Source organism: Garra rufa, chromosome 16, assembly GCF_049309525.1.
Source record: "Garra rufa chromosome 16, GarRuf1.0, whole genome shotgun sequence".
Taxonomy (NCBI): Eukaryota; Metazoa; Chordata; class Actinopteri; order Cypriniformes; family Cyprinidae; genus Garra; species Garra rufa.
Genome location: NC_133376.1, coordinates 23,573,354 through 23,600,654, shown reverse-complemented (window position 1 = coordinate 23,600,654; position 27,301 = coordinate 23,573,354). Strand labels below are relative to the sequence as shown.

At 34.3% G+C, this 27,301-nt stretch overlaps 2 protein-coding genes across 2 annotated transcripts; one reads left to right on the top strand and one right to left on the bottom strand.

Moving 5' to 3' along the window:
* The first annotated feature begins 3,026 nt into the window (after positions 1-3,026).
* Positions 3,027-6,472, top strand: map1lc3cl (microtubule-associated protein 1 light chain 3 gamma, like). Its single transcript, XM_073821037.1, has 4 exons — positions 3,027-3,207; positions 3,817-3,872; positions 5,463-5,569; positions 5,818-6,472. Exons 1-4 carry the CDS (start codon positions 3,150-3,152, stop codon positions 5,975-5,977), a joined length of 381 nt encoding a protein of 126 aa, XP_073677138.1. The 5' UTR covers positions 3,027-3,149; the 3' UTR covers positions 5,978-6,472.
* Positions 6,473-9,653: 3,181 nt separating this feature from the next.
* ehd1a (EH-domain containing 1a) lies at positions 9,654-22,281 on the bottom strand. Its single transcript, XM_073820452.1, has 5 exons — positions 21,607-22,281; positions 17,389-17,486; positions 12,389-12,801; positions 10,875-11,039; positions 9,654-10,794 (listed from the first exon to the last, which is right to left on the bottom strand). The coding sequence occupies exons 1-5, from the start codon at positions 22,002-22,004 to the stop codon at positions 10,267-10,269; spliced, it is 1,602 nt and encodes a 533-aa protein (XP_073676553.1). The 5' UTR covers positions 22,005-22,281; the 3' UTR covers positions 9,654-10,266.
* Positions 22,282-27,301: the final 5,020 nt, after the last annotated feature.

Genomic DNA, 27,301 nt, shown 5'->3' with positions numbered 1-27,301 from the left:
CTGTCTAACTTGCGCCTGTACAAACAAGATTTCCATCAGTAATCACTTAATCACATATCACTCTGACACTAAGAAGACAGTCAGATGTAGGTTGGATATTGCATATAGGCCTATCCATGTTGAATATAGAGTTTAGTTTATATTGAAACCAAATCAAATTAAAACATAAGATGAAAATAATTAGATAATGTAAGGATTGTTTCAACTTGACGCATATAACGTATGTAGAATCAGTTTGTTAATTTATAAAATTCTCAATTGCGATTAATTTGACTCTAAAAGAGTATGCATATCTTAAATTCAAAAGAAATATATGAAATATGCCTATAGCACAATATTTTCTGCATATCAGCTCTTTTTCCACTCTTAAAACTAACTTGACTATTCATAGGCAGACTTCCTGCTGAAACCATCAAATTAAATATGAAACCTCAAACTCTGAAAATTTTCATCCATTTCCATTTTTTCTCTTTTCCCACAAATGTACTTCCAGTTTGTAAAATCCTACTAATTTACATAATCTGTTTTGCATACACCACACTGATGCAAGCACATTTAAGTCAGATCCATCAAAATACATATATAGTTGAGGTCAAAAGTTTTCATACACCTTGCAGAATCTGCAAAATGTAAATGATTTAACCAAAAAAATGCATGTTATTTTTTGTTTAGCACTGACCTGAATTAGATATTTCACATAAAGATGTTTACATATAGACCACAAGAGAAAATAATAGTTGAATTTATAAAAATGACCCCGTTCAAAAGTTTACATACACACTTCTTTGTTGTTACCTGAATGATCCACAGCTGTTTTTTTTTTTGTTTGTTTGTTTGTTTGTTTGTTTGTTTGTTTAGTGATATTTATTCATGAGCCCCCTGTTTGTTCTGAATAGTTAAACTGCCCGCTGTTCTTAAAAACAAATCCTTCAGGTCCTACAAATTCTGTTTTTTAGCATTTTAACCCTTTCTAAAACTGACTGTATGATTTTGAGATCCATATTTTACACTGAGGACAACTGAGGGACTCATATGCAACTATTACAGAAGTTTGAAATGCTCACTGACCCTCCAGAATGTAAAAAGGATGCATTAAGATTTCAGGGGGTGAAAATGTTTCATTTGAAGATCAGGGTAAATTTAACTTATTTTGCCTTCTGGGAAACATGCAAGTATCTTCTGTAGCTTCTGGGCAATACTAAATGGGAAAAAAAATATTTAGGCAAAATAAGAAACGTACACATCTTCATTGTGTTCAAAAGTTTACACACCTGGCTCTTAATGCATCATGTTTCCTTCTGGAGCATCAGTGGGTGTTCAAACCTTCTGTAATAGTTGCATATAAGTCCCTCAGTTGTCCTCAGTATAAAAAGATGGATTTCAAAATCCGTCATTGTTGGAAAGGGTTTAAATACACAAAAATGCTGAAAAAAACAAAGAATTTATGGGACCTGGAGGATTTTTCTGAAGAACAGCAGGCAGTTTAACTGTTCAGGACAAACAAGGGACTCATGAACAACTATCAATAAACAAAAAAACTGTGGATTATTCAGGTAACAACACAGTAATAGTGTAAACTTTTGAACGGGATCATTTTTATAAATTCAGCTATTACTTTCTCTTGTGGACTACATGTAAACATCTTTTATGTGAAATATTTTTTTCAGGTCAGTATGATCCTTTTTATTTTGGTAAGATAATTTACATTTTGCAGATTCTGCAAGGTGTATGTAAACTTTTGACCTCGACTGTAACTATTCAACCTGCTTCGAAATTTCAGTTTAGTTAAGTCTAACATTAAATAGTTAAGTTTAAACACTTTAAACACACTTTTGCCCCCTCGGTGGTTCCACAAATGCGTAGTTAAGCCAGAGAGGTGTAAAAATATGTTGAAAGAGTTTTGTTTAAACTAATATGTCAGACCCTGTTGTTATCTTGGCCTTGTTATTGTTTCATATAATGTCCATCAGGCACATAACATACACTGTTTATTTCATATCTCTCTGACCTCATTGAGAATGGGGGCATGGTGAGGATGGGCCTTAGGGTAAGTGGAAAAACTGGCTTTTGTTCCAAACTCTGAGGCGCCTGGGCTCTGTTTCACTATGGTTATGCAGTCCGTAACATCATACTAACCTCATTGTGTTTGGGGCTCAGCCATCTATCACAAAAACACAAGGGACATTTCACCCAAAAATTACAATTCTGTCATTATTTACTCAACCTCGAGTCATTCCAGAACTAACCATGACTTTCTTTCTTCTTCAGAACATAAAGTAAGACATTTTCAGAAAGCCAAAACAATTGTTTTAATATTTTGGTTAGCCTGTCAGTCAAAAGTTTTTGAATGGTAAGATTTTGAATGTTTCTTCTGCTCAACAAGCCTGCATTTATTTGAAGTACAGTAAAAACAGTAAAATTGTGAAATATTTTTTACTATTTAAAATAATTGTTTTCTATTTTAATATAGGCCTATTTTTAAATTTATTTATTCCTGTGAATTCAAAGCTGTTTTTTACTATTTTCCACTAAAACCCTGTGATTTATTCTATTTTTCAAAACAAAGAATGTATTCAAACTGTCACACCCTGCGGCATAAACGCTTTACTTGAATATGCAGCACATGCCATAGGCCTATGCTTGTTTTTGTCCCGTTAGTTGAGTTTAGGGAACTCCGTTTCTCACGTCTGTCACGTCTGTTGTTCACTCTGGTGTTACACAAACGAAAGCCGTGATTCGTAATTAAGCTGTCATGGCACTCACTTCAGAAAAAAAAAAACGGAGCTGAACTTCAAATAACCGCTGTCTGTGGATGTTTTGCTCATTTACACCGACCAGTTCATTATTGATCGAGCGCAAGGACACCAGAGGCTCTGAAGAGGTTTTGAAGAGCTTATGTAACAGTTCATATCCCAATATCATCACAAGGTCTTTAATTAGCGTAAGCACTTCTCATCTTTTCACACCTCAGAGTCAGACTGTCCTCCCCCCTACACACACGCACACACACCAGTATAAAGGCCGAACCCTGCGAGCAGAAAGCAGGCATTTAGGACGACCTCCACCCGTAGGCACTTCGTCAGGCCGGGCACAGCCTCCTCACACCTCACCATCGTACAGGTCTCCAGGCTCGACAAACTCAAATCAGAATGCCTCCCTACGAGAAATCGATGGAAATTACGCCTTTCAAGCAAAGGAAGTGCTTAGGTAGGTTGACGACATCAACATTCAATATTTTATTTACTAATTCCTCTACGTTACTTTTTTGGATTGTATTTTTTTGGATTGTATATTTATTTCTGAATTAAATTAGTTTTATTCTAAACGTTTTGAGTAGTCTATTAATGTATTAAAACAGATTTTTAAAGTAAAGGCAATACTCTTGTACATTTGTTTTATTTTTCATAATCCACTTTTTCTGCCGTAAGAGTGGGCGCAGACATTTGTAAATGTTATGAGTGTGGCTTCCGTCTCATCTGCATCCATCTACTTTTAGCATACAAAACAGTTCGTTTTGCTGCTTGATATTGCAAACTGGTGTGTCTTACTATATTATTTTAATGCATTTTCTTAATTATGAGCACACTGGTTTGTAGTGCAAACAATTTTACTGTTTGCACTTTGTTATTCTTCTCAGCAGCTAATAAACCGGAAGTTTCACCCACTGGCTTATTTTCACGTTAAAGTTATTAAGATTTGATTGGATTTTTGTGTGTGTGTCAGTTTTTTTTTATTCTTGTGGTTATATAATAAGTTTAAGCAAAATGATTTTCCATTCTCAGAAAAGTAACTAAAATTTTGTTGTTCTAATTGCAGCAACAAGAAAAGATGAAGTCTGCACTATTCGGTCTAAGTTCCCCAACAAATTACCGGTGAGATACCTTTTTTTTAATATGGAATGTTTTAAGAAAAATGAAACAACAGCTGTATTTATACTCGAATTATTGCTCCACTTCCAGAATAAACATTTCCTTTTATTTACTCACCCCCATGCCATCCAAGATATTCATGTCTTTCTATCTTCAGTCGCAAATAAAAGTTTTTTGAGGAAAACATTCCAAAATTGTTCTCCATATAGTGGACTTCAATTATGCTCAATAGATTGAAGGTTAAAAATGCAGTTTCAGTGCATCTTCAAAGGGCTCTAAACGATCCCAGCCGAGGAATAACATCTGTAATTTTCTTTAAAAAATATATTTATACAGTTTCACGTACTCATACAGTCAAGACAGGGTATGTAAAAAAAAAAACTCCCATCTCATTCTCTCCTCCAACTTCAAAATCATTCTACATCGCTGTTTTTCCTTTTTTTGTGATGAAAATGAGATGAGAGTTTTTCGACATATCTTAAAGGGATGGTTCGGAGTAGAATTGACTTCATTGCTATGCACTCCGAAGCCCATGTAAATACCCCATCCGAAGTTTTTTTTACCTTAGTCGAACATTTATGGAGATATTAGAGTTTTTCGAATTGCTTGTTACAGGAGTGAATGGTACATGTGATGTATCTCGTAAATTGCACCACTAAACGTGCAAGTAATCTTACCAAACTTGTACAGTAGTGTAAATAGGTTATGTACTCACAAAACGCTGCATCAGAACATTTGTAAGTCCACCATGAGTGTTTTAAAAACACGTTTTAGCCGATCCCTACTAGTCTCAAAAACTACAAATGGCGACACGTCGACGTCACTTCCATGGTTTGAAAAAAGCACGTAAAAGTCCTCCTACAAGTTGACATGCACACAGATGTAGTAGGAGGACTTTTACGTGGTTTTTTCAAACCAGGAAAAAGACATCGACTTGTAGTTTCTGAGACTAGTAGTTCTCGGGTAAAACGTGTTTTTAAAACACTCATGGTGGACTTACAAATGTTCTGATGCAGCGTTTTGTGAGTACATACCCTATTTACACTACTGTACAAGTTTGGTAAGATTACTTGCACGTTTAGTGGTGCAATTTACGAGATACATCACATGTACCATTCACTCCTGTAACAAGCAATTCGAAAAAAAAACTTCGGATGGGGTATTTACATGGGCTTCGGAGTGCATAGCAATGAAGTCAATTTTACTCCGAACCATCCCTTTAACTGTATTAAACCAGAGTGCACAGAGTACACATGCGCATCGCAGAGCTAGACAAGGCAAGCATTTGAGGTAAAAAGTATATAAATTGGTAATTTTTAAAAAAATAACCAATCATTTCATTAGATAAGACCCTTATTCTTCAACTCCCCTTTTGAAGCTGCACTGAAACTGCATTTTTACTTTTAATCCATTGAGCATCACTGAAGTCCACTATATAGAGAAAAATCCTGGAAAGTTTTCCTCAAAAAAAATGAATTTCTTTGCGACTGAAAAAAGAAAGACATGAACATCTTGAATGACATGGGGTGAGTAAATTATCAGGACATTTTTATTTTGGAAGTGAACTTTAAGAAATTTTGTTTTGTATTCTAGGTCATTGTGGAGCGATACCTTCGGGAGAAAAAGCTTCCCCTTCTGGACAAAACCAAATTTCTTGTCCCACACGAGCTGATATTAGGACAGTTCCTCAGTCTGCTCAGGTGCGTAGATTCTCTCTTTCAATTATATGATGCAGTTTTAGCTGTATGTGTCAGTGTTTGGCAGCTCAGAAGAAAATGAGTCATGGCTTGTTTTGTTGAGTCAGTGTGAATGTGTTGTAGGAACAGTGAATCATACCTATGCTGCTCTGCCACTGGAAATCTATGTGAGGCACCGCCTGAAGTTTGAGGCAGTTTCAAGCAATTCTTTTCAGTAATGCCAACTTCCTGTCTCGCATTTTCTCTTTCAGAAGTAAGATAGCGCTAGAGGCATCTCAAGCTCTGTACTTACTGATCTCAGGAAAGAACATGTCCTGTTTGTCATCCAGCATGGGAGAAGTTTACTCACAGTTCAGAGACCCCGATGGCTTCCTCTACATAACCTATGCATCCCAGGACATGTTCGGATGAAAAGACCCTCGAAAATGAGTATGACACATAGATCACCTCACATACCTCCAGACTGATGCCTCTTTAAAATCAACTCAGTATTGCTGCTAAATGAAGACTCTCACACCTAAAACTACACAGACCACCAACTTGGCCAAGAGGACACTTCTGACTTAATTTCTTGCTAATTTAGATTTTTTTGAGGCTAATGTTAAAGAGGTTACAACTAAGCCGTCTAATATGAAGAACAGAAAAGGTGCTGTCACTTGCACTACTTCTCAAGCCGCTCAGTCAACACTAAAAAGGAAGTCCTGTCCCTCAAAGGACCTGGGATATCCTTGCACAATGAGACTTGAGGGTTTGTTCGATGCTGGTTTCCTTTCCTTGTTCTTTCTGTGACTGTGCACTGTGTTCCTAAAACAAACACAGAGGAGTTGGACAAACAAAAAAACTATTTAAGCACCTACTGGAATGGAAATGAGTGCAAACAACACAGTCATTATGTACTCAGCTTCAGCTGCGGTTGGAAAATGTTCAATAAATCAGTTTAGTTCTTTTGAATGTCTGGTTTTATTTCATTTCACATGTGTGACCCTGGACCACAAACCAGTCATGAGGAGGTTCACACATCATAAGTAAGACTTATACATGAATAAATAAGCTTTCCGTTAATGAATGGTTTGTTAGGATAGAACAATATTTGGCCAAGATACAATTATTTGAAAATCTGGAATCTGAAGGTGCAAAAAACAAAATACTAAACAAAATTGCCTGTAAAGTTGTCCGAATTCAATTCTAAGCCGTGCAATTACTAACCAAAAATTAACTTTTAAAGTATGATAGGAAATGTACAAAATATCTTCATGGAACATGATCTTATTATCCTAATGATTTTTGGCATAATTTTGACCCATACAATGTATTTTTGGCTATTGCTACAAATACCTTTGCTACTTGATCCAGGGTCACATATTCTGTTCAACTGGGAACTAAGATTAACATGGTGACATACATCATGGGGTAGGGACCTAATTTGCTTATTATTCATTTGGTTATTTCGAATGGGCAGTTTAAAATAAACAACATGACCAGTAGTTGATCGTTTACATACTCATAAACATGCACAGAGCAGGGAAGCAATTCCCTGCGAGAAATCTGAGTCATTGCTTTTTAGTCGCACCTCTTCTAAAGATGCATCACCCTTTTACACATGGCTGTGATTAACCAGCATCTCTAATAGAAGGGTTTATGTTACTGTGTCAGTAAGAAGGAGGTGCTAAACAGGTCAGGTCTAACAAATTATATGGATATAAGCAATTTAAAAAGCTGTGAATTGCATGTTAGTGTCCCTCACAATGCAACTAGGCCTTCACACCTTATCCTTATCTAACAAAGCTGTTTTAATTTAAGATTAAGCACATGTGAGCTGATGGTGGTAATTTTAAACCCTTCACATTTGCATTCTTACTGTCACTTAGGACATTACTGGGAACTTTAACACCTTCCTGCAAAGTGTGTTGTGAAAGCAAAATGCATTAAATGAGAAATGGCAATGAGAAAGTTCAAACGGAGGTAGACTGAGGTTTTTATCGGGCAGGATGTATGCTAATTGTATAAGGTGATAATGAAATGCACATATCACTGCTAAAACAAAGTAGTATATATTAAGTACTGTTCAAATGTTTGTCAAATTACATTTATTAATTTGTTCCTGTGATGGCAAAGCAGCCCTTACTTTAGTGTCACATCCTTCAAAAATCATTCTAATATGCATATTCTTTGTTGAATAATTTAAAAGAACAGCGTTTATTAAAATATGTACTGTATTTTAAGCAGGGTTGAAAATTAACGAGGTCTTAGGGCAAAAATGCCACCAAAATGAACAAAAATACCCCATAAATTCACGACAAAAAGACAAAAAATGTCCCTGCACAACTAAACAATGTATTAAAGTGTCAAACCGCGGAATTACATTTAGATTCGTTCAAACTGCATCAGCTCGCTTTTATGTGCTGTTCTCTGCAGCGTGAGCCTTTTAACCAATCAAACGCGTTTCCGTTGAATATAGGAATACATTGGCCAATCAGAGGCGCTTAGATTAGTTAGCGCTGACGCTCGCGAGTTCCCTCATAATAACAGTGCAGATACGATGTCAATAAAATATTAATTTCGTAGTTTCAGTGATTATAACAGGCGTTTAGACTGGACTAACGGCATAGACCGACATGTTTGTCTGTGAAGCCAGAATGTGCCCAAAACGCAGGTAACATTACAAAACAAAAACGTTTTTATATTGTTTTCTATATCGATATTAATAATCCTTACTACAACATAAAGAGGAATAACCTACAATAATGATTGTTTTACATGTATAATTTAGACAGCCTACAATTTTAAACAGTCTACGCTGACAACAGTTTAAAGACAACATAGTATGGTGATGATAATACATTAAAAAAGTGCCCTCAGTTAGGTAAAAAAACGTCCCTGGAAATAAATTCCTTGGGGCAAATATTGTCCTTTAAAGGGAAAATTAATTTCTGACTCTGATATAAGCTGATATTACATGCACATATCACTGCCAAAACGAAGTTTTTTTATATTAAGTTGAGGACTGTTCAAATGTTTGTCAAATTACATTTATTCATTTATTCCTGTTATGTCAAAGCTGAATTTTTAGCAGTAATACGGGTCTTTTTTTTTTTTTAATTGAGATTTATACATCATCTGAAAGCTGAATAAATAAGCTTTCCATTGATGTATGGTTTATTACAACTATTTGAAAATCTGGAATCTGACGGTGCAAAAAAATAGAAATATTGAGAAAATCGCCTTTAGTTGTCCAAAAGAAGTTCTTAGCAAAGCATATTACTAATCAAAAATTAAGTTTTGATACATTTATGGTAATAAATTATCAAAATATTTTCATGAAACATGATCATTACTTAATATCCTGATGATTTTTGCATAAAAGAAACATCAATAATTTTGACCCATACAATGTATTTTTGGCTATTGCTACAAATATACCCCTGCTACTTAAGACTGGCTTTGTGGTCCAGGGTCACATATGCTGATTCAGCTTTTACTTATATATATTTTTAGTGATGAAGTCTCTACTGTCACAATCAATTAAATGCTTTCTTGCTCAATAAAAGCATTAACTTCTTAAAAAAAAAATCTTACTGATCTTAAACTTTTGAGACATCTTGAAATGCATCTTATCTTTATATAACGTAAACAAATATTTTAGGCATATTCAAGAAAACTTTGATCTGAACACAGGCGGTCTTTTTTCTTTTCCGCTAAAAAATGCATTGTGAGAGGGTTCACATTACACCAAACCTAGAAAGTAAGCCAACTGCGTAAGAAGAAGAAAAAAGTGATCAGTGATTAACTCCCAATAGCTGCCAGGAAACCAAACTCTGTAAAAGTACAGCACCCCAACATGCCTCAACATAACTTGATAAGCAGAAAGAAATACGACGCTTTGCATTACTAACATTCTAAATCAGACCTTTTCCACTCAAACTCAACAGCTCCATCGATGCAAGTACATAGTTTTCTGTCACCACTCAGATGACAGATAAATGTGCATCTTTCACAACTGTCAATGGTGGCGTTTATTTCTAAAGGTCACGCAACACCTTGCAATGTTTCTAAATGCAGAAAAATCAAGCAGTCTTAGAAGCACGGCTTACAAAAAACTCTTTTATTGGTCAATGTAATTGCTGCATTCAAATAAAGGTGAGGAATTCAGATCACAGGATCCCAAAGGAAAGTAAAGATACACCCTCAAAATAACAAATTACATAATGATATATATTTTAGAAATATTAAATCAAAAGAAAATGGTTCTCAAAAAAACAGATAAAATAGCTCTAAAGGAAAAGAGAATAAGTTAAAGAAGTTTTGCAAAAAACAGCAATCACTATTTTGGAGTTACATACCGTATATTGAGTATTTTCACATTTTTGCCTGCTGCTTTACAATCTTAATCAAATGCCCATTACACAGTACCATAGAACTTAGCGATCAATTTCAATTCTTCCTGTGCTCATAGTGGTTTATCCATTTCCAAGCCATATTAAAATAATAATAAGAAAAAAAGTCTCTCACTGGCACATAAGTTCTTGGTTTCTCTTCTCAGTCCAATCATTTTTAGCCAAGCATTTGTGATTAAGACATAAATCGAGTTCCTTAAGACTGGTTAGTCAACTGAATGGTCAAAACAAGCTGGAAGATATGGCTTGGGCAGTTTCGGAATGTCGCTGAGAGCCACTGCGATCCAACCAACTCAAGCCGGCTCTTCAAATCTGCTCCTGCCGTTTGGAAGGTGGAATAAGGTGAGCAGGCAGTTTGGCCGGAAGCTCATGCCCCTCGAGCTTTACCTTGATCAGATGATTCGCAAGAGCAAACTCTTCATCATCCAGGAAGCCGTCTTTGTCGACATCTGCCAGAGTCCAAATCTTTCCAAGCACTGTGTTTGGCAGCTTGGACTTCACCATCTCCTTCTTAACCGTGGCACCAGACACCTTTCCATTAATTGGCGAGAGTGTGTAGAAGATTTCATCATAGGATGGTTTATCACGACCTACGATCCATTCCAGCTCATCGATACCTTCACCTGCACCTTCTCCGTATCCGTGACCGAACGGCCCGTTCATGGTTCCCTCAAACGCACCACCCTTCACTGATTGGCTGGGCATGGCGGCTTCTTCCTTACGAACCAGCGTCATGAGCTTGGCAATGTCGTTACCTAACATGTCTTCCACTGACTCTAGCAATTTAGGTTTAAAGACAGGAAATTTGGTGAAGTCCTGAACAGCTAGCAACTCCTGCAAAAAAACGCATTGTGGTGTTTTCATTTTTCCTTATAGAACTTGAATTTATTAGATAAAAATGAATAGCTTCATACCTGCATTTTCTTTAAATTTGGAAAGTCTCCTGGTGAAATGTTGTGCTCTTTCTGAATCTTTTCATATATAGTGCCCAAGTTGTTAATAAGCTCTTTCTTCTTTGAGTCTTTGCCAAACATACTTGGCATATCTTTCTTCAGAGCGCTGATAATGTAAGCATGTACCTAAAAGGAAAGCATTCAACAGACTTGAATTAAATACAAATAGCATTTGTGCAGTTTAGCGTGTCAGAACTACACTTCTCACAAGTATTAGGTTATTTCATAAAATGAAAATAAGAAGTGAAACTTTATCTGTAACCAAAATACACACTTATTGGGGTTTAAAGTTCATAAAAAACATCCATTTTCAAAAACCAACATGATGAACTTTAACCCTCATAATCAAGAAGGGAAAAAAACTTGATGGATGTATTTTTCTGTTCTGACAGCCGTTATACCGTTATTTTTTATTTAGAACTGACCTGAATAAGATTTGACATAAAAGACGTTCAAAAGTTTAACACAGACTTGATTCTTAATACTGTGTTGTTTCCTGAATGATCCACAGCTGTTTTTTTGTTTAGTGATAGTTGTTCATGAATCCCTTGTTTGTCCTGAACAGTTAAACTGCCTTCTGTTCTTTAGAAAAATTCACCAGGTCCCACAATTTTTTTTTTTTTTTTTAGCACGTTTGTTTACTTGAACCCTTTCCAACAATGACTGTTTCATTTTGAGATCCATCTTTTCGCACTGAGGACAACTGAGGGACTCATATGCAACTATTACAGAAGGTTCAAACACTCACTGATTGTTCAAAAGGAAACATAATGCATTAAGAGCCAGGGGTGAAAACATTTGAACAGAATGAACATTTTTCTTATTTTGCCTAAATATCGTATTTTTTCATTTAGTACTGCTCTTTAGAATCTACAGAAGACGCTAACATGTTTTCCAGAAGACAAAATAAGTTAAATTTACTCTGATCTTCAATTTCAAAAAGTTTTCACCCCCTGGCTCCTAATGCATCGTTTTTCATTCTGAAGCATCAGTGAGCTTTTGAATCTTGCTTGAGTACCTTACTTGTCCTCAGTGTGAAAAGATGGATCTCAAAATCATACAGTCAAAAATGCAGAACAAAGAAACAAAGAAATTGTGGGACCTGAAGGATTTTTCTGAAGAACAGCAGGCAGTTTAACTGTTCAGGACAAACAAGGCACTCATTGGGGGAAAAAAATAAATAATAGTTGTGGATCATTCAAGTAACAACACAGTGTTAAGAATTAAGTGTATATAAACTTTTGAACAGGGTATTAAACTATTATTTTCTCTTGAACTATATGTAAACGTATTTTATGTTAAATATCTTATTCAGGTCAATACTAAATGAAAAAAATAACATGCATTTTTGTATGATTACTCTAACAGGGCAAGGGCAGTCATGATTTGTGGTTAATTTCAGAAAAAAAAAAAAAATGTGTGACAGCACTAGTTTTGAATGCTAGTGTAAACATGCAAAAATGTCATAGTTTCACCTTAGCGAGACGTGCTCTTTTGATCAGATCATTGAGTTTCCGCAGAGCTGCATTCCGGGGAAGAGTCTGAATATCCCGGAAGAGGTCCTGCTCCTCTGCTTCAAACAGTTTCCTGTTATCTGCGATCAGAAGCGGTTGAGCCCAGAATGAGCCGATGTACACTCGGACCACCTCAGGGGTGTTGATGATCTTCCCCAGTGACCACATGAGGGCACCATAGACCCTCATCAGCTGCTGGGTGCTGATCTGGTCAGCTTTGTTCAGAACCACACGCATCTTATCCTCATGGTTTTTCAGGGCCTTGATCACCTCTGAGAACTCATCAGAAATGTCCAGCTTGTGGGCATCGAAGAGCAAGATGATTCTGTCCACTCGTTCGGCAAACCACTCAAGAACTGCTGCAAAGTCATAGCCTGCAAATGAGAGTTAGAAAGTTAAAGACGTGCATTAGATTGGGCCCTAAATCAAAGCTCTGGAAAGAGGAAGTCTGCATGCAACATACTTTATTTTAGAAAAGGAGGTCAGAGATAATGGATTTGATTAGTGACAGTGTCATCTGATCTCAGTGAATTCAGATCACTGTAAACAGCCACTATGAAGCCCTGTATTCAGAGAGAAAGAGATCTGCTGCCTGTGAAATCCCCGGTGTAGAGGAACTGAAAGGCACCTATCATCATTATGCACCTATTTATTTTCAGTAAAAAACCTATGGCAGTACTGGAAAGGTAAACATATTTAACAAATATTTTTTAGAAAAGAAAGGGTGATTCTTTAACCTACAAAAATCATGATCTAAATTGTGGTTTTTGGACATTTAAGAAAAACTATAAGCAGAAAGGACAAATGAAAACAACAACTTTAGGCTCAAGTGGAGTGTAAACTTCAAAGATTTGCATCAAATGATCTTTTGACCAAAATAAGACTCTCAGAACTATAAGAAATACAAATTGTATGAATATGAGGTTAATATAAATATTGTTATTTTAAAGTGTTAAATTACGAAAATTAAATCAGTTAAATTATATTTATTTAAAACTATTATATTTAAGTATAACTTTTTAAATTAATGAAAATAATAAATAATACAAACACTATTTTAACCTACAATGATAATAATACAATAATAGTGATATAAATTGTTGTTTTTGACAGCTGAATTTAAAATCTTTAAGCAGAAAGAAAAAAATAACATGAGGTTACAGTAAAAGGTTGTATAGAACTAAAGAAAATATGGCATAGTTATGAGGCTGATAAGAAATAAAATACATAAAGGTTTAAATTAGTGCAATCATTTAAATTACTATTAAATTATTACATTTAGTTGTAATATTTAAAATTATTAAAAATGCACAAAAACAAAAATCTATACGTTTTTAATGATCACAAAATAAATTGTTTTTGAAAGTTGCACTGAAAATCTACACACCAACTCCATTTTGAAAAAGCATGATACTACTGACCCAGGAAAACATTTATGAAATTTAGAAAGAAAATTTTAAAAATGAACACATTAAAAAAAAAAAAAAATAGCAGCAGTGTTCAGTGAAAAATGATCACAATCAAAAATAAAATAAAATTATAAAACAAATAGCTGCAGTGGTCAGTGAAAAATGATCACAATCAAAAAAATAAACTAAAATAGCTGCAGTGGTCAGTGAAAAATGATCACAGTCAAAAAAAAAAAAAATACAATAAAGTAAAATAAAATAAACTAAAATAGCTGCAGTGGTCAGTGAAAAATGATCACAGTAAAAAAATAAAACAATTAGATGCAGTGGGGAGTGAAAAATATTCACAATAATAATAAAAAAAATAATAAAAATAATTAGCTGCAGTGAAAAATGATCCCAATCAAATCAAATCAAATAATTAGCTGCAGTGAAAAATTATCACAATAAAAAAATATATATATATATTTTAAATAATTAGATTCAGTGGTCAGTGAAAAATGATCACAATCAAAAAAATAAAATAAAATAAAATAAAATAAAATAATTACATGCAGTAGGGAGTGAAAAATGATCACAATCACAAAATAAAATAAAATAAAATAATTACATGCAGTGGAGAGTGAAAAATGATCACAATCCAAAAAATAAAATAAAATAATTAGCTGCAGTGAAAAATTATCACAATAAAAAAAATATTAATTAAAATAATTAGCTGCAGTGGTCAGTGAAAAATAATTTAAATAATAATAATTAGATGCAGTGAAAAATGATCAATCAAAATAAATAAATAATTAAAATAATTAGCTGCAGTGGTCAGCGAAAAAAATTTTCATCACAATAAAAAAATAATAATAATTAAAATAATTAGCTGCAGTGGTCAGTGAAAAATGATTTAAATAATAATAATTAGATGCAGTGAAAAACGATCACAATCAAAAAATTTAATTAAATAATTAGATGCAGTGGGCAGTGAAAAATATTACAATCAAAAATTGAAATGAAATAAAACAAATAGCTGAAGGTCAGTGAGAGGTGCTTCTGGGAAAAGTGCAAACATTTTCTGAGCAGAATGTCACATGACCCTGTACCACACAGGAACTTTTAGTTCCACATTTCGAACTGGATTCCAGCTCATGACCCCATTTCCAGCCATTTGCTGTAAACACACCTTCCCACACGGACCAACTCCAGTTGCCATAGTAGACGCAAGCTACACAATGACATCATAACAGCAACCCACAGCAACACATGGGGCACAAAAGCCGTTTGAGCTGCAGTCAGACAGAAATGCTCAAACAGCCTTTCATGCTTAATCCCACACAGTCACAACTGCGGGACAGTCTGCTCTGTCTCTGCTGGGACTATAGCGGTGAGGAAGCCTCAGGGTCTCTAGCATGACTGCTGTGTGTCTATGGTATGCAGGGCACCTTGATCTCAGTATCTGGTTACTGGCTCAGTGGGGCCCGGAAGGGACAAAAGGGTCACATGACTTCTTGAGACACATCCTGTAACAATGGCACATTTCAGTTTCTTAACAGCTGTCTCTTTGTGATGTTGCTATCTGTATCTACAGTTGTAGTCTCTAGTGAGTTGACACAGGCCAACTCAGCATGTCCTTCTGATTCTTCCTGTTCACAGCTCACTGAGAATAGAGTTCAAGCATACTATGAAATAATGACTGTGTGGAATATTGGACAACTCAACAAAAAAAGTACAAGCTACCAGGCATATGATGACGCATCTCCACCCACAAAACCTTTTCAGTGGTATTAAAAGAGGAAACTGGGAACAATGTGGTTAGGATTATTTTGGCACAATAGTTTTATCCCTACTAACATTAACATTAGGCCGGAGGTTTCAACTGCTTTTAGATTGGGGATTTATGCACAGTGAACAAACGTGCATGAACAGTTCTGACATGCTGTTACATTTTCATTTGATGAAATACAGCACAGTATTAGTGGAGAAATGTTATTCAGATATTCCTGTATTACAGAAAATCCACTTCAGAGTTTACACAAAAGAGTGAGCAGGAAAGGAAGTCAGACTTGTTTTACTTGCTTTTCATCACAAAAACAAAAACTAAAATTTACATAAGTTCACACTAAAGAGTCAGACTTCAAAGATGTGCATAGCAGAGTGCATATAATAAATCCTATAATTAAATATGGGAAAGGAAAGGGAAGTGACAAGGAAGAAAGTGTATTAAAATAAATGAATGGTTAAGGGCAAGTATTTACTCCAGTAAGAAATGATCAATCAAAAAATGTCAGGACTATAAACAAAAAAGATCTCAAATTAATAGATATGAGGAAAAAAATGATACAAGTATTATTAATTATTTAAATTCCTCTACAATTTTATTTGAGATATTTTATGTATTCTAATGAAATGATTTCATTAACATTTTAAAGTAACAAATTTAATATAAAAATAGAGTATTATTGTTAGTGTGGACGATTGTTAATTAATTAATGAATTAATACACTGCTGTTCAAAAGTTTGGGATGAGTAAGATTTTTAATGATTTTTAAAGAAGTTTCTTATGCTAATCAAGGCTGCATTTATTTGATCAAAAATATAGAAAAAAATGCAACATTGTGAAATATTGCAATTTAAAATAGTGGTTTTCTATTAATATACTTTAAAATATAATTTATTTCTGTGATGCAAAGCTGAATTTTAATCAGCCATTATTCCAGTCTTCAGTGATCCTTCAGAAATCATTTGAATATGCTGATTTATTATCAATGTTGCTGCCTGATTTCTAAAATCTTTTCTAACAATATAAGTCTTTACTTTGATCATGTTTTATCAATTTACACATCCTTGCTGAATAAAAGTATTACTTTCTTTCAAAAAAGTAAGAAAAAAAATGTACTGATCCCAAACTTTCGAATGGTAGCGTATATTGTTTCTATTTTAAATTATTTTAAATATTTATTTATTATAACCTGTGATACTTTTTAAATGATTTTCTTGATTACTGAAATGTTAAAAAGAACAGCATTTATTAAAAATAGGAATCTTTTGTAACAGTATACACTACCATTCAAACTTTGTGGTCAGTAATTTTCTTTCTTTCTTTGTTTAAAAATAAGTTTTAATCAGCAAGGATGTGTTAAATTGCTAAAAACTGATAGTAAAGACTCATATTGTTAGAAAAGATTTCTATTTTGAATAAATGCTGTTCTTTTTAACTTTTTATTCGTTGAGCAGCATAACTGTTTCCAACATTGATCATAAATTAGCATATTAGGAGTGATTTCTAAAGCATCATGTGACACTGAAGACTGGAGTAATGATGCTGAAAATTCTGCTTTGATCATAGGAAGTTTATTAAAATAAAAAAAAAACATTATTGTAAATCGTAATAATATTTCACAACATTCATGTTTTTCTTTGTATTTTTTGATCAAATACATGCAGACTTGATGAGCAGAAGCGACTTCTGTAAAAAAAATATTAAAAATCATATTGATCCCACACTTAGGAATGTAATGTGTATGTAAAAATAAAACAAGCCAGAAAGCACCCAAGCCTGCTGACCTCTGCTGATCCTTTGTTTTTCCCCTGACAGGATGCCTGGAGTATCGATGATACTGATGCTCTCCAAGACGGGGTTGTTTAACTGAGCGCACATAAACCTGCATGCAGAGAGAGAGAGAGAGAGAGAGCGAGAGAGAGAGAGATTTTTGATTTTTAACAAAACAACTTTATTACATCACTTTTTCATTTCAAAAAAATAAATTAGCTCAACAACAAATCAAAACACACCTCTCCTTCCACCACACTACAAACAGCATCATTATAACACCACTGCTGTACAAAGGTTTCAACATCATTCATTGCTGTATAATACCTAAAATCTATTATAATCCTCGACCTAACAAATGCTTTAAAAACCGGCAGAATCTCTTGACCATGTACATTCTCAATTTTGTTTTTTCTTGTAGTAAGTATAGCCAGAGAGAGAGAGAGAGAGAGAGAGAGAGAGAGAGAGAGAGAGAGAGAGAATGTCATACAAGGAAAGCAGAAGAGACCATAACAGGTTTGGTGAGATTTGAAGCTAAAATATTACACCACTCTCTTCCTCCTTTTTCTTTGCATTATGTTGTGAAAATACTATGGAGAACAAAAGTAAAAATGCTTGGCAAACATATTAATATTTAATCACATGGCGAAAACAGTTGCTCAATTTTTTAAAAACGGTAGGAATATTTTACTTCCTTGTGTAACTAGATAAACGTTTCAGTCAGCATGAGACCGGGACTGAAACTGAAATCTCAAGAACATCACTCTTATTCTGTAATAACACGAAATGAACTTTGGTTATACAAAGATGTGGATTGTTTACAGTGATTAGCAGTCTTTCTCCCTGTCAGCCTACAGCACTGCCAAACCACCTAATACGCATTTGCGAATCTCTGTCACAAGACTGACGCTTACATCTAGAACTCTCCTAATAAAGCATAGAAACCACTAGAGTGAAGCTGTTTCCCACGGACATACAGGATTAGAACACAGGCTTTCCTTTAAAACAAAAAAAGCACCATTTACTAATGATATTCCATAAGCTATGGTTTTGTTATTTTTTTAATCTTGTTTAAGGGCAAAACATTGATATAGGCCAAGACAAGTGACTCAGAAACAGGAGGCTTCATGATTACATTTCATTGTACTTACTGTTTGACAACGCACTTCTGTGTCATCCAATAACACACTTTAAGAAATTAGATTTAGCAAGAGACAGAGAACAGAACATGTAACACTGAAACAATTTACACACCCTTTTCCAGGCCAAAAAAGTTCATGGAGGACGCCATGTACAGAATTACACTTACAGTCAAAAGTTTTTGAACAGTAAGATTTTTAATGTTTTTTAAAGAAGTCTTACTGCTCACCAGGCCTGCATTTATTTGATTCAAAGTACAGCAAAATCTGTAAAAACGTGAAATAGTTTTACTATTTAAAATATCTGTTTTCTATTTGAATATATTAAAATGTAATTTATTCCTTTGACTTCAAAGCTGAATTTTTAGTATCTTTACTTCGGTCACATGATCCTTCAGAAATCATTATAATATTCTGATTTGCTGCTCAAGAAACATTTATTAGTAGTATGTTGAAAACAGCTGAGTATATTTTTTTCAGGTTTCTTTGATTAATAGAAAGTTCAGAACAGCATGTGTTTGAAATAGAAATATTTTGTAACATTATAAAAAATGTATTTTTTGTTACTTTTAATCAATTTAAAGCATCCTTGCTAAAAAAAAACAAATTTCTATTATTTATTTAGCTTTTAAATGGTAGTGTATGTTACAAAAGCTAATTACTAATTTTTGGATCTTTCTATTCATCAAATAATCCTGATAAAAATGTACTTAACTTTTTTTTAAATCAGCATGTTAGATTGAAGACTAGAGTATTTGTGCTGAAAATTTAGCTTTGATCAAAGGAATAAACAAATTTTTTTAATATATTTAAAAAGTTATTTTAAATAGTAAAAATATTTCAAAATGGTTTTTTTTTGGATCAAATAAAAGAAAAAAAAACATTAAAAATCCAACTGTTCAAAAACTTTTGACTGGTAAAACATTAGTTGAATAGTGTGCACTATTGAGACAAATTCCCTGTTATGCAAAACAAAGGAACTTCTAAAATTTGTATATTCACGCGAGTTTCACATTTTGAAATATTCACAGCAGAGGTCTGAAAATGGAAGCAGTTTACACTGCTTTTATAATCCATAATTTCACAATGACCACAAATAACCACGTGACTAACACTATGAGTGGAAAAAAGGGAAATATATTCAGAACGAAATCCCATTATTATGAAGTTGTGGGTTTTATGGTTCTCTGTTTGGGACCAAATATTTAATTCTGCCACATCAGCCTTGAACTTTTTTTTAAAGAAGCATATGGCAGAGCGCTGGTAATCCCAGCCTGTTTCAATCCGCTTGAGTAGACAACATCTGACGCCACCCAGAAATCTGCTACAGTTATTCTACAGGGAATGTGGAAGTTGTTCAGACTGGCATCGCATAACATCACACATGTGCTGCACGTGGACTAAATGTCCTGGTTAGGTGTTGCCTCATGTACTGTAACTGTGCTAGTAGGTAAATTAAAGACAAACAGACTAACAGCTTAAGACAAACTCAAGCTGGCTGTGTGACACCCGCTCTTAGCATGTCATGACTCAATCTAACACACACGGAAACTATGACACAGCTTTCTAGAAACTGAATAATGACTGAATTAGTGTGAGGTCATAATTAAAAACAAATGGATACAGTAAAGTCCCTTTTGTTCATCCATGCAATTTATATATGTAAAAAAGACTTACACCTATGAGGAACAATCTTATAAATTATTTGTTTCTTAAAAGAATATTCTATTATCATACAGATTATTATTATTTTATTCACCACTATTCTGTTTACCAAAGTCAGTGTGACAACCAACATACAATGAAGCAACAACTTTTAGCCACGTGACGGAAAAACCATACAACAGAGAGGACTCATTTAGACCATCATGACTGTTTATAAAAGACTGCAGATTATTATTATTATACAGTATTATGTTATAAATACACATGTTTCTGTTTTTTCTTTTTTTTTTTGTTCAGCTCAAATAGTGCAACCCTAACAAATTAATTGTAGACTACCGGTCAAAAGTTTTTGAACAGTAAGATTTCTAAGGTTTTTTACAGACGTTTTTCTGCTCACCAAGCCTGCATTTATTTGATCCTAGGTACAACAAACACAGTAAAACTGTGAAATATTTTTACCATTTAAAATAACTGTTTTCTATATTTTAACTATAATATATTTTAAAATGTAATTTATTCCTGTGATCAAAGCAAAAATTTCTGCATTGTTACTCCTTCAGTTACACACAATCCTTCAGAGATTTTTCCAATATGCTGATTTGCTGTTAAAGAAACATTTTTTATTATTATATCATCAATATTTAAAACAGTTGAAAATCTGTTTAAAACAGATCCAAAGATGAGCATTTATCTGAAAAATAAAGCTTTCTTTACATTATAAACTATACCATTCAAAAGCGTATCATCAGTATAGTTTCTTTAATTTATGAAATTATAAAAATTAATACTTTTATTTAGCAAGTATTCTTTAAATTGACTGAAAGTTATGATAAAGGCATTTATAACGTTGCAAAAGATTTCAATTTCAGATCAATGCTGTTCTTCCGAACTTTCTATTCTTCAAAGAAACCTGAAACCCGTTTTCCAACATTATAATAATAATAAATGTTTTTCAAGAAGCAAATCAGAATATTACAATGATTTCTGAAGGATCGTGTGACTGAAGTAATCATGCTTAAAATTTACCTTTGAAATAAAATATATTCAAATAGAAAGCAGTTATTTTGAATAGCAAAATATTTCAAAATTGTACTGTCTTCCAAACTTTTTTACTTGTGGTTACATGAATGTCTTGTTTTTGTGATCAACAAAAATCACAAGAACTGTTTTAACCTAGATAATCTCAATTTTTCACTGGTCCATGTGTCAAACATTTGCCAGAGGTCAAAATAATTGAGATGCTCGAGTGTCAGCAACTGCAGTCTATCTCAAAGTCAATAGTGACACGTACTTAAGCGCAATTTCCTGATTCACAAACATAAGTCAAGCCTTATTTTAACCCACACCACACCTGTCACTGCATATACAGTCACAATTGAGTTTTTCATCAATGGCCCCTTTATGTTACATGATAAATGGGTGTATTACCTATTGAGGAAAGCGTTTCCGAAGGCGTTGAGTTTACGGAAAGGCTTTTTTGGATCCACAACGAGCGCATTGCCAGGTATCATGCCTTCCTGTTCACCGTACATAACCGCTATGAAGGAATCCGTCGTCGGCTCGGGGCCTATTCTCATCCCGGGGAAATCCTGCTCCATCAAATGCCTAATGAAGGTGGTCTTCCCGGTCGAGTACTGTCCCACCAGCAGCACCATGGGCTTGTTGTCAAAGTCGGCATCTTCCAAAGCCGGTGAATGGAAGTCGTGGAAATGATAGGTGTTCTCCAGAGGGAAGAGTTTGGTGCGGTAGAGGCGCTTTAGCCCCTCCGACACGTTTTGGAAAAGTTCTGGGTCTTTCTTTCCTTCTTTATTAGACCAGCTGAACATGATGGTCGCTATACGACGATCCTAATTCGAAAGGAAAAGACTTCTGCTTTCAAACGCTCGCCGCAAACCCAGGCAACCTCTGTCGAAACTTTGACTGTCCCACCCCTGTACAGTCACCTCTACGTACGTTACGACTTGATGCAGCACTTCCCTCTGGCAAACCCCTCGACTGTATCAGAGACTGTTGCAACACTCTTCTATGACTATTGACCACGTAGTTGCAGTAATTCTATTCTAATCCGTTCTTAACTTTGTACTTGTATCTAAACCTACTGCGCTTTGCATGCGGAAACGTATGTACTTCATAATAAAAGCCTCAGTTTTGCAAAAACAAACATACTTATTTATTCATGTAGGTTTACCTAATGTATTAATATGAGGACGGTAGCATTGGACCACGCATAATAAATACATTCCTGAAATGAAATCGAGAGATAAGAGAACAATTCAACACCAGAACCCAGTGGCTACGTGGCTCTTATGAATTATGTTATTTCTGAACGTGGTGTTTTCTGTTTTTCTATTGGTCAGTATTTTTTTATTACTGTTCTGTAAAACACGATTCAGTACACTACTAAACATATTTAAGCCCCATAGGATATTTAATATAAAATGAATTTTAAAAAAGTAAAAATATTTATTCAGAAATGTAAAACTATAAGGCCTATAATAGAGTATATAAAATATAATAGAGTTGTCACTTTAAAAAAATCCGAAAAGTTAAAAAATGTGAAGGGTTCATAATACTTTAAAATTAATTGACAGAGAATACTGATTATACAATAGTGAACCCGTGTGGACACCAGTGGTAATAAAAAAAGACCTTTTAACTGAATTACACAATACAAACGGATGTAATGGATGTTGCTTTACGTCAAACAAAGCGCTCACATTAATACTTTATTTGTCAAACGTTTTTGAACAGCAATATTTTTTTAAAGTTGCTTCTGCTCACCAAGCCTGCATTTATTTGATCCAAAAATTACGGTTTTCTATTTTAATATATCTTATAATGTAATTTATTCCTGTGATCAAATCTAAATTTTCAGCATCATTACTCCAGTCTTCATTGTCACATGATCCTTCAGAAATCATTCTAATATGCTGATTTGCTGTAAAACAAACATGTTATTATTATTAACATCAATATTTAAAACATTGAGTACATTTTTTCAGGATTCTTTGAATAGAAAGAGCCAAAGATCAGCATTTACCTAAAATAAAAAGCTTTTGTAACATTATATTATAGAAATTATAGAAATGAATACTTTTATTTAGCAAGCATTCTTTAAATTGATCAAAAGTGATAATACTAATGTGACACAGAAAAAGATTTCTATTTCAGATAAATGCTGTTCTTTTGAACTTTCCTTTTATTAAAGAAACCTGAAAACTTCTACTCAGCTGTTTTCAACATAATAATAATAAATGTTTTTTTTCGAGCAGCAAATCAGAATATTAGAATGATTTCTAAGGGATCATGTGACTGGAGTCATGATGATAAAATTCAGCTTTGGAATAGAAAAGAGTCATTTTAAATAGTAAAAATATTTCAGAATTTTACTGTTTGTGCTGTACTTTGAATCAAATAAATGCAGGCTTAGTGAGCAGATGAGACTTTATAAAAAAAAACATTAAAAATCTTAGTGTATCTAATTATTTCTAAATGCACAAATGACCATTTTTTAAAAACCATGTTTTTATATGACCAATTATGATCATGTAAATGTTATTTGTAAATTTATACAGATGCATTAGATACATTATAATATACAGTTCCATGTGCAGGATAAGGCATCCAGAAAGGATAAGCACAGCACTTCCGGCTTCCGTCACATGTGACTCTCTGCAGGTAACAGCTCCTCCACTGGCACTTCAAAAAACTACCACATGGAGTGACTGTTACACCCAGTGAGCACCAGGAGCAGCTCTTAACACTTCCTATGCTTGTCCAATGTCCAACAAATGTTATTCTGTTAAAGATAAGAGATCCATGGTTAGAAGAAAATAAACCATTAGCAATAAAACACCCTGCTTGTTACAACTAGAAATAGTCATATGATTTGAAGGACTGAGAAACTCCATGGAGGTTTTGAATATGATGTTAGTATAGCTATTTATTTAAACTGTGAACTTGCACTGTTATGCCTTCATTTGTTAATCTCTTTGTAAAAAGTCAAGGACTTTGACATATTGAACTTTACCCACTTTACACCTTGACTACTGAAAGTTATATAGTCAAAGTCAAAATTAAGCAAATTTGTTTGAAAAGTATGTAGAGATAAGTCATTTGGTTATGCAAATCCTTAACAAAAACTAAACTGCACACAGTATACTATGGAAACTTTAAATGCTAAATGCTCAAATAAGTGCAAATAATAATTGTTCAAAATAACTTACTCATGTTCTCCTCTATAAAAATGCAGAAAGTAAAGTTGAAGCAGCATGATGATCTATCAAAGCACATACATGATTGGAAAAAGAGTGTAAGAGAAAGTAAAGAGAGAGTAAAGCATGTGTGATTTCTTGGAATTCAGAAGAAGAGTGCCACAGAGTAAGACTGTTGGCAGATTAATTATTATACATTCATCCAATAAGTAACAAGCTATGAGGCCCATCCCATACGGCACTGTGTTTGCACAGCCACCTGCATGCATTGAGCAAATTATGCTTATATTATTGTCCTAAAACTGAGAAATTATCTTCTAAACTAAACATAATTTTGATGTTGGGTAAATTTGTAATATATATATTCAGGATGATTGCGACATTTTTCCCAGTAATCTCAATGGCAAAAAATTATACCAATTTACCTGAATTTACTTCAGTCTACTCCTATATGGGCCATTCTACAGAAGTGGTGTAAACTTAAAATGCCTTTAAGTATTCAAATCTTTACTATGATTTCTATTTACTAAGATATTTTTACTATCTACTGAAATCCACAATAATATTTAAAATATCAGTAAGCTTAAAAGAGTAGTTCACTTTCAGAACAAAAATTTCCAGATAATGTACTCACTCCCTTGTTATCCAAGATGTTTATGTCTTTCTTTCTTCATTGGTAAAGAAATTATGTTTTTTGAGGAAAACATTTCAGGATTTCTCTCCATATAATGGACTTCTATGGTGCCTCCGAGTTTGAACTTCCAAAATGCAGTTTAAATGCAGCTTCAAAGGGCTCTAAATGATCCCTTCTTTCCTTCTTATCGTTTAGAGCCTTTTGAAGCTGCATTTAAACTGTAAAAAATGTGTCCTGCATTTTTATGTCATTACTGAAACTGTTTTAGTCCATTGGCTGAGTGTCACAAGGAGGGTCAGAGACGTTCGGATCCATTTGCAGCATTTATTCAACAAAACAAACACAAAGGGGCAGGCAGAAATCGTCGTCAAAAAACAGGCAGAAAGGTCGGGGCTGGCATCGAGAATCAAACACGGGGAGGAGTCCAGGAATCAAAACACAGGGAAAACAAACTCGGGAAGAAACGCTCGGAAATAAAGACCACACGGAACAATAAGACTTCGCCAAGAGCTGTGTGTGTGAGTGGCTTAAATGCATGAGAGTCAATGTGAAACAGATGTGTGCAGCAATCAGTGCAGAGGGAAACGAGGAGCAGGTGTGTGCAGTGATTGGTGCAGTGGCTTATGGGGATTGCAGTCCAGAATGTGTGTGCTAGAGTTCATGAAGACAGGATAGACCACATACGTGACACTGAGACTGAATTTAACTACACCCCTACATTTATGAGCTACATGCTGATAGATAGGTCCCATCATTTTGAGGTAAAAGTGTTCAAAAGTATGAAAAATCTGTGTGTAACTTTAAAGAATGCCACTACCAAACACCATTTTTCTATAATTAAACACTTTTTTGGGGACTCCTCCATACCATTTAGTTTGTATATGTGTTCAGAACTATGCTAGCTAACCATGTGCTGATTAGCAACTTTAAGCTAAGTTCAAAAGTTTAGTAGTATCTAAAATTGTCACTACTGAAACTCCACCAAATGTTTCAGTAGTGACAATTTTAGATACTACTAAACTTAAATACTACTAAACCGAAAAGTGGGATGTTTTTATCAAAAACAAACTATACTGAATTAAGATACTATGATAGTGTTTGGTTGGTGTATATAAAAAAAATCTGATGAATCCTTAACTTTGAAATCAGTTTGATTAACTTTTTGCCCTTTACAAAGAAAAATAGGATTCAAAATACAACAAATCACATAAATCACACTTGAAATACTGTCAAAACTCTAATTGTTATTGATTTACCTCTGAAAACTAATTATATAGGCTATATATATGTACCATGGATATTATGCAATGTGCATACAAACAAAATTTGTGGAAAAACACACCCTTTAAGAAGTTTCCAACTCTGAACCAATTCTGTAGAATGGACCATATATGATACCCGTGTATGTATATATATATATATATATCAGTGGCGATTTCTTTAAGACTGCAAGGGAAGCTCAGCTTCCCCTATAATGTCACAAAATTAATGGTCAAATTACGTACTATTGTATTAACATTTTATTGACTAAAAATGCGTTAGAAAACGTTCATCTCAAAGACGAATTCGTTCAGAATCAGTTAGATATAGCAGGTCGGCTGACTTGATTTTCTTCTCATACATTCCCGTAGCGTCACAGTGCATTTCCCCATTGAAGCCCAGCGTCCATTGACTTCAATGGGGCTGCTTTGAACGTTTTTTTTCAGGGCTTTGAAACTAGACGGTCATTGGATAAACGCTGCGATTATGTCCCGCCCACGGACGCTCAGCGTCTCTGGGGGTGAATGAGGAGTGGGCTGGCCTGGACGCTGAGCTTCTGTGTGATGATTGGAGGGTCTGTCGAAAGATTGCATGTCCTTTTGACTGACAGCGATTTTGTCCTATAAGGAATCGCTGAAGCTATTCGTTCGCGCTCTCTACGCTCAGTCCCATCGTGGATTTCTCAAGTTCAGTCGAAATAAAAACTGCTGCAACCTATTTCTTTATATTTGCTTGGCGAAATTGCTTGATTTTCACCATACATTTCATACAATTATACACCACATTCTTTGTTTCACTTTTACAGAGTTTAATATTTTTTTTAGATCATTCATTCATATGAAACTGCACACGAAAAGTCACTGGAAAAGACGCCTAGTTGGTACGACAGGGTCACAGACCATTTTCTTGAAAAGGAACGTAGGGCAGAATTTACTTTTAAATAAATAGACAATTTTATGATGTAGACCGAAAATGAGCTTCCCCTATTTGACAGACCAGTAGCCGCCACTGATAT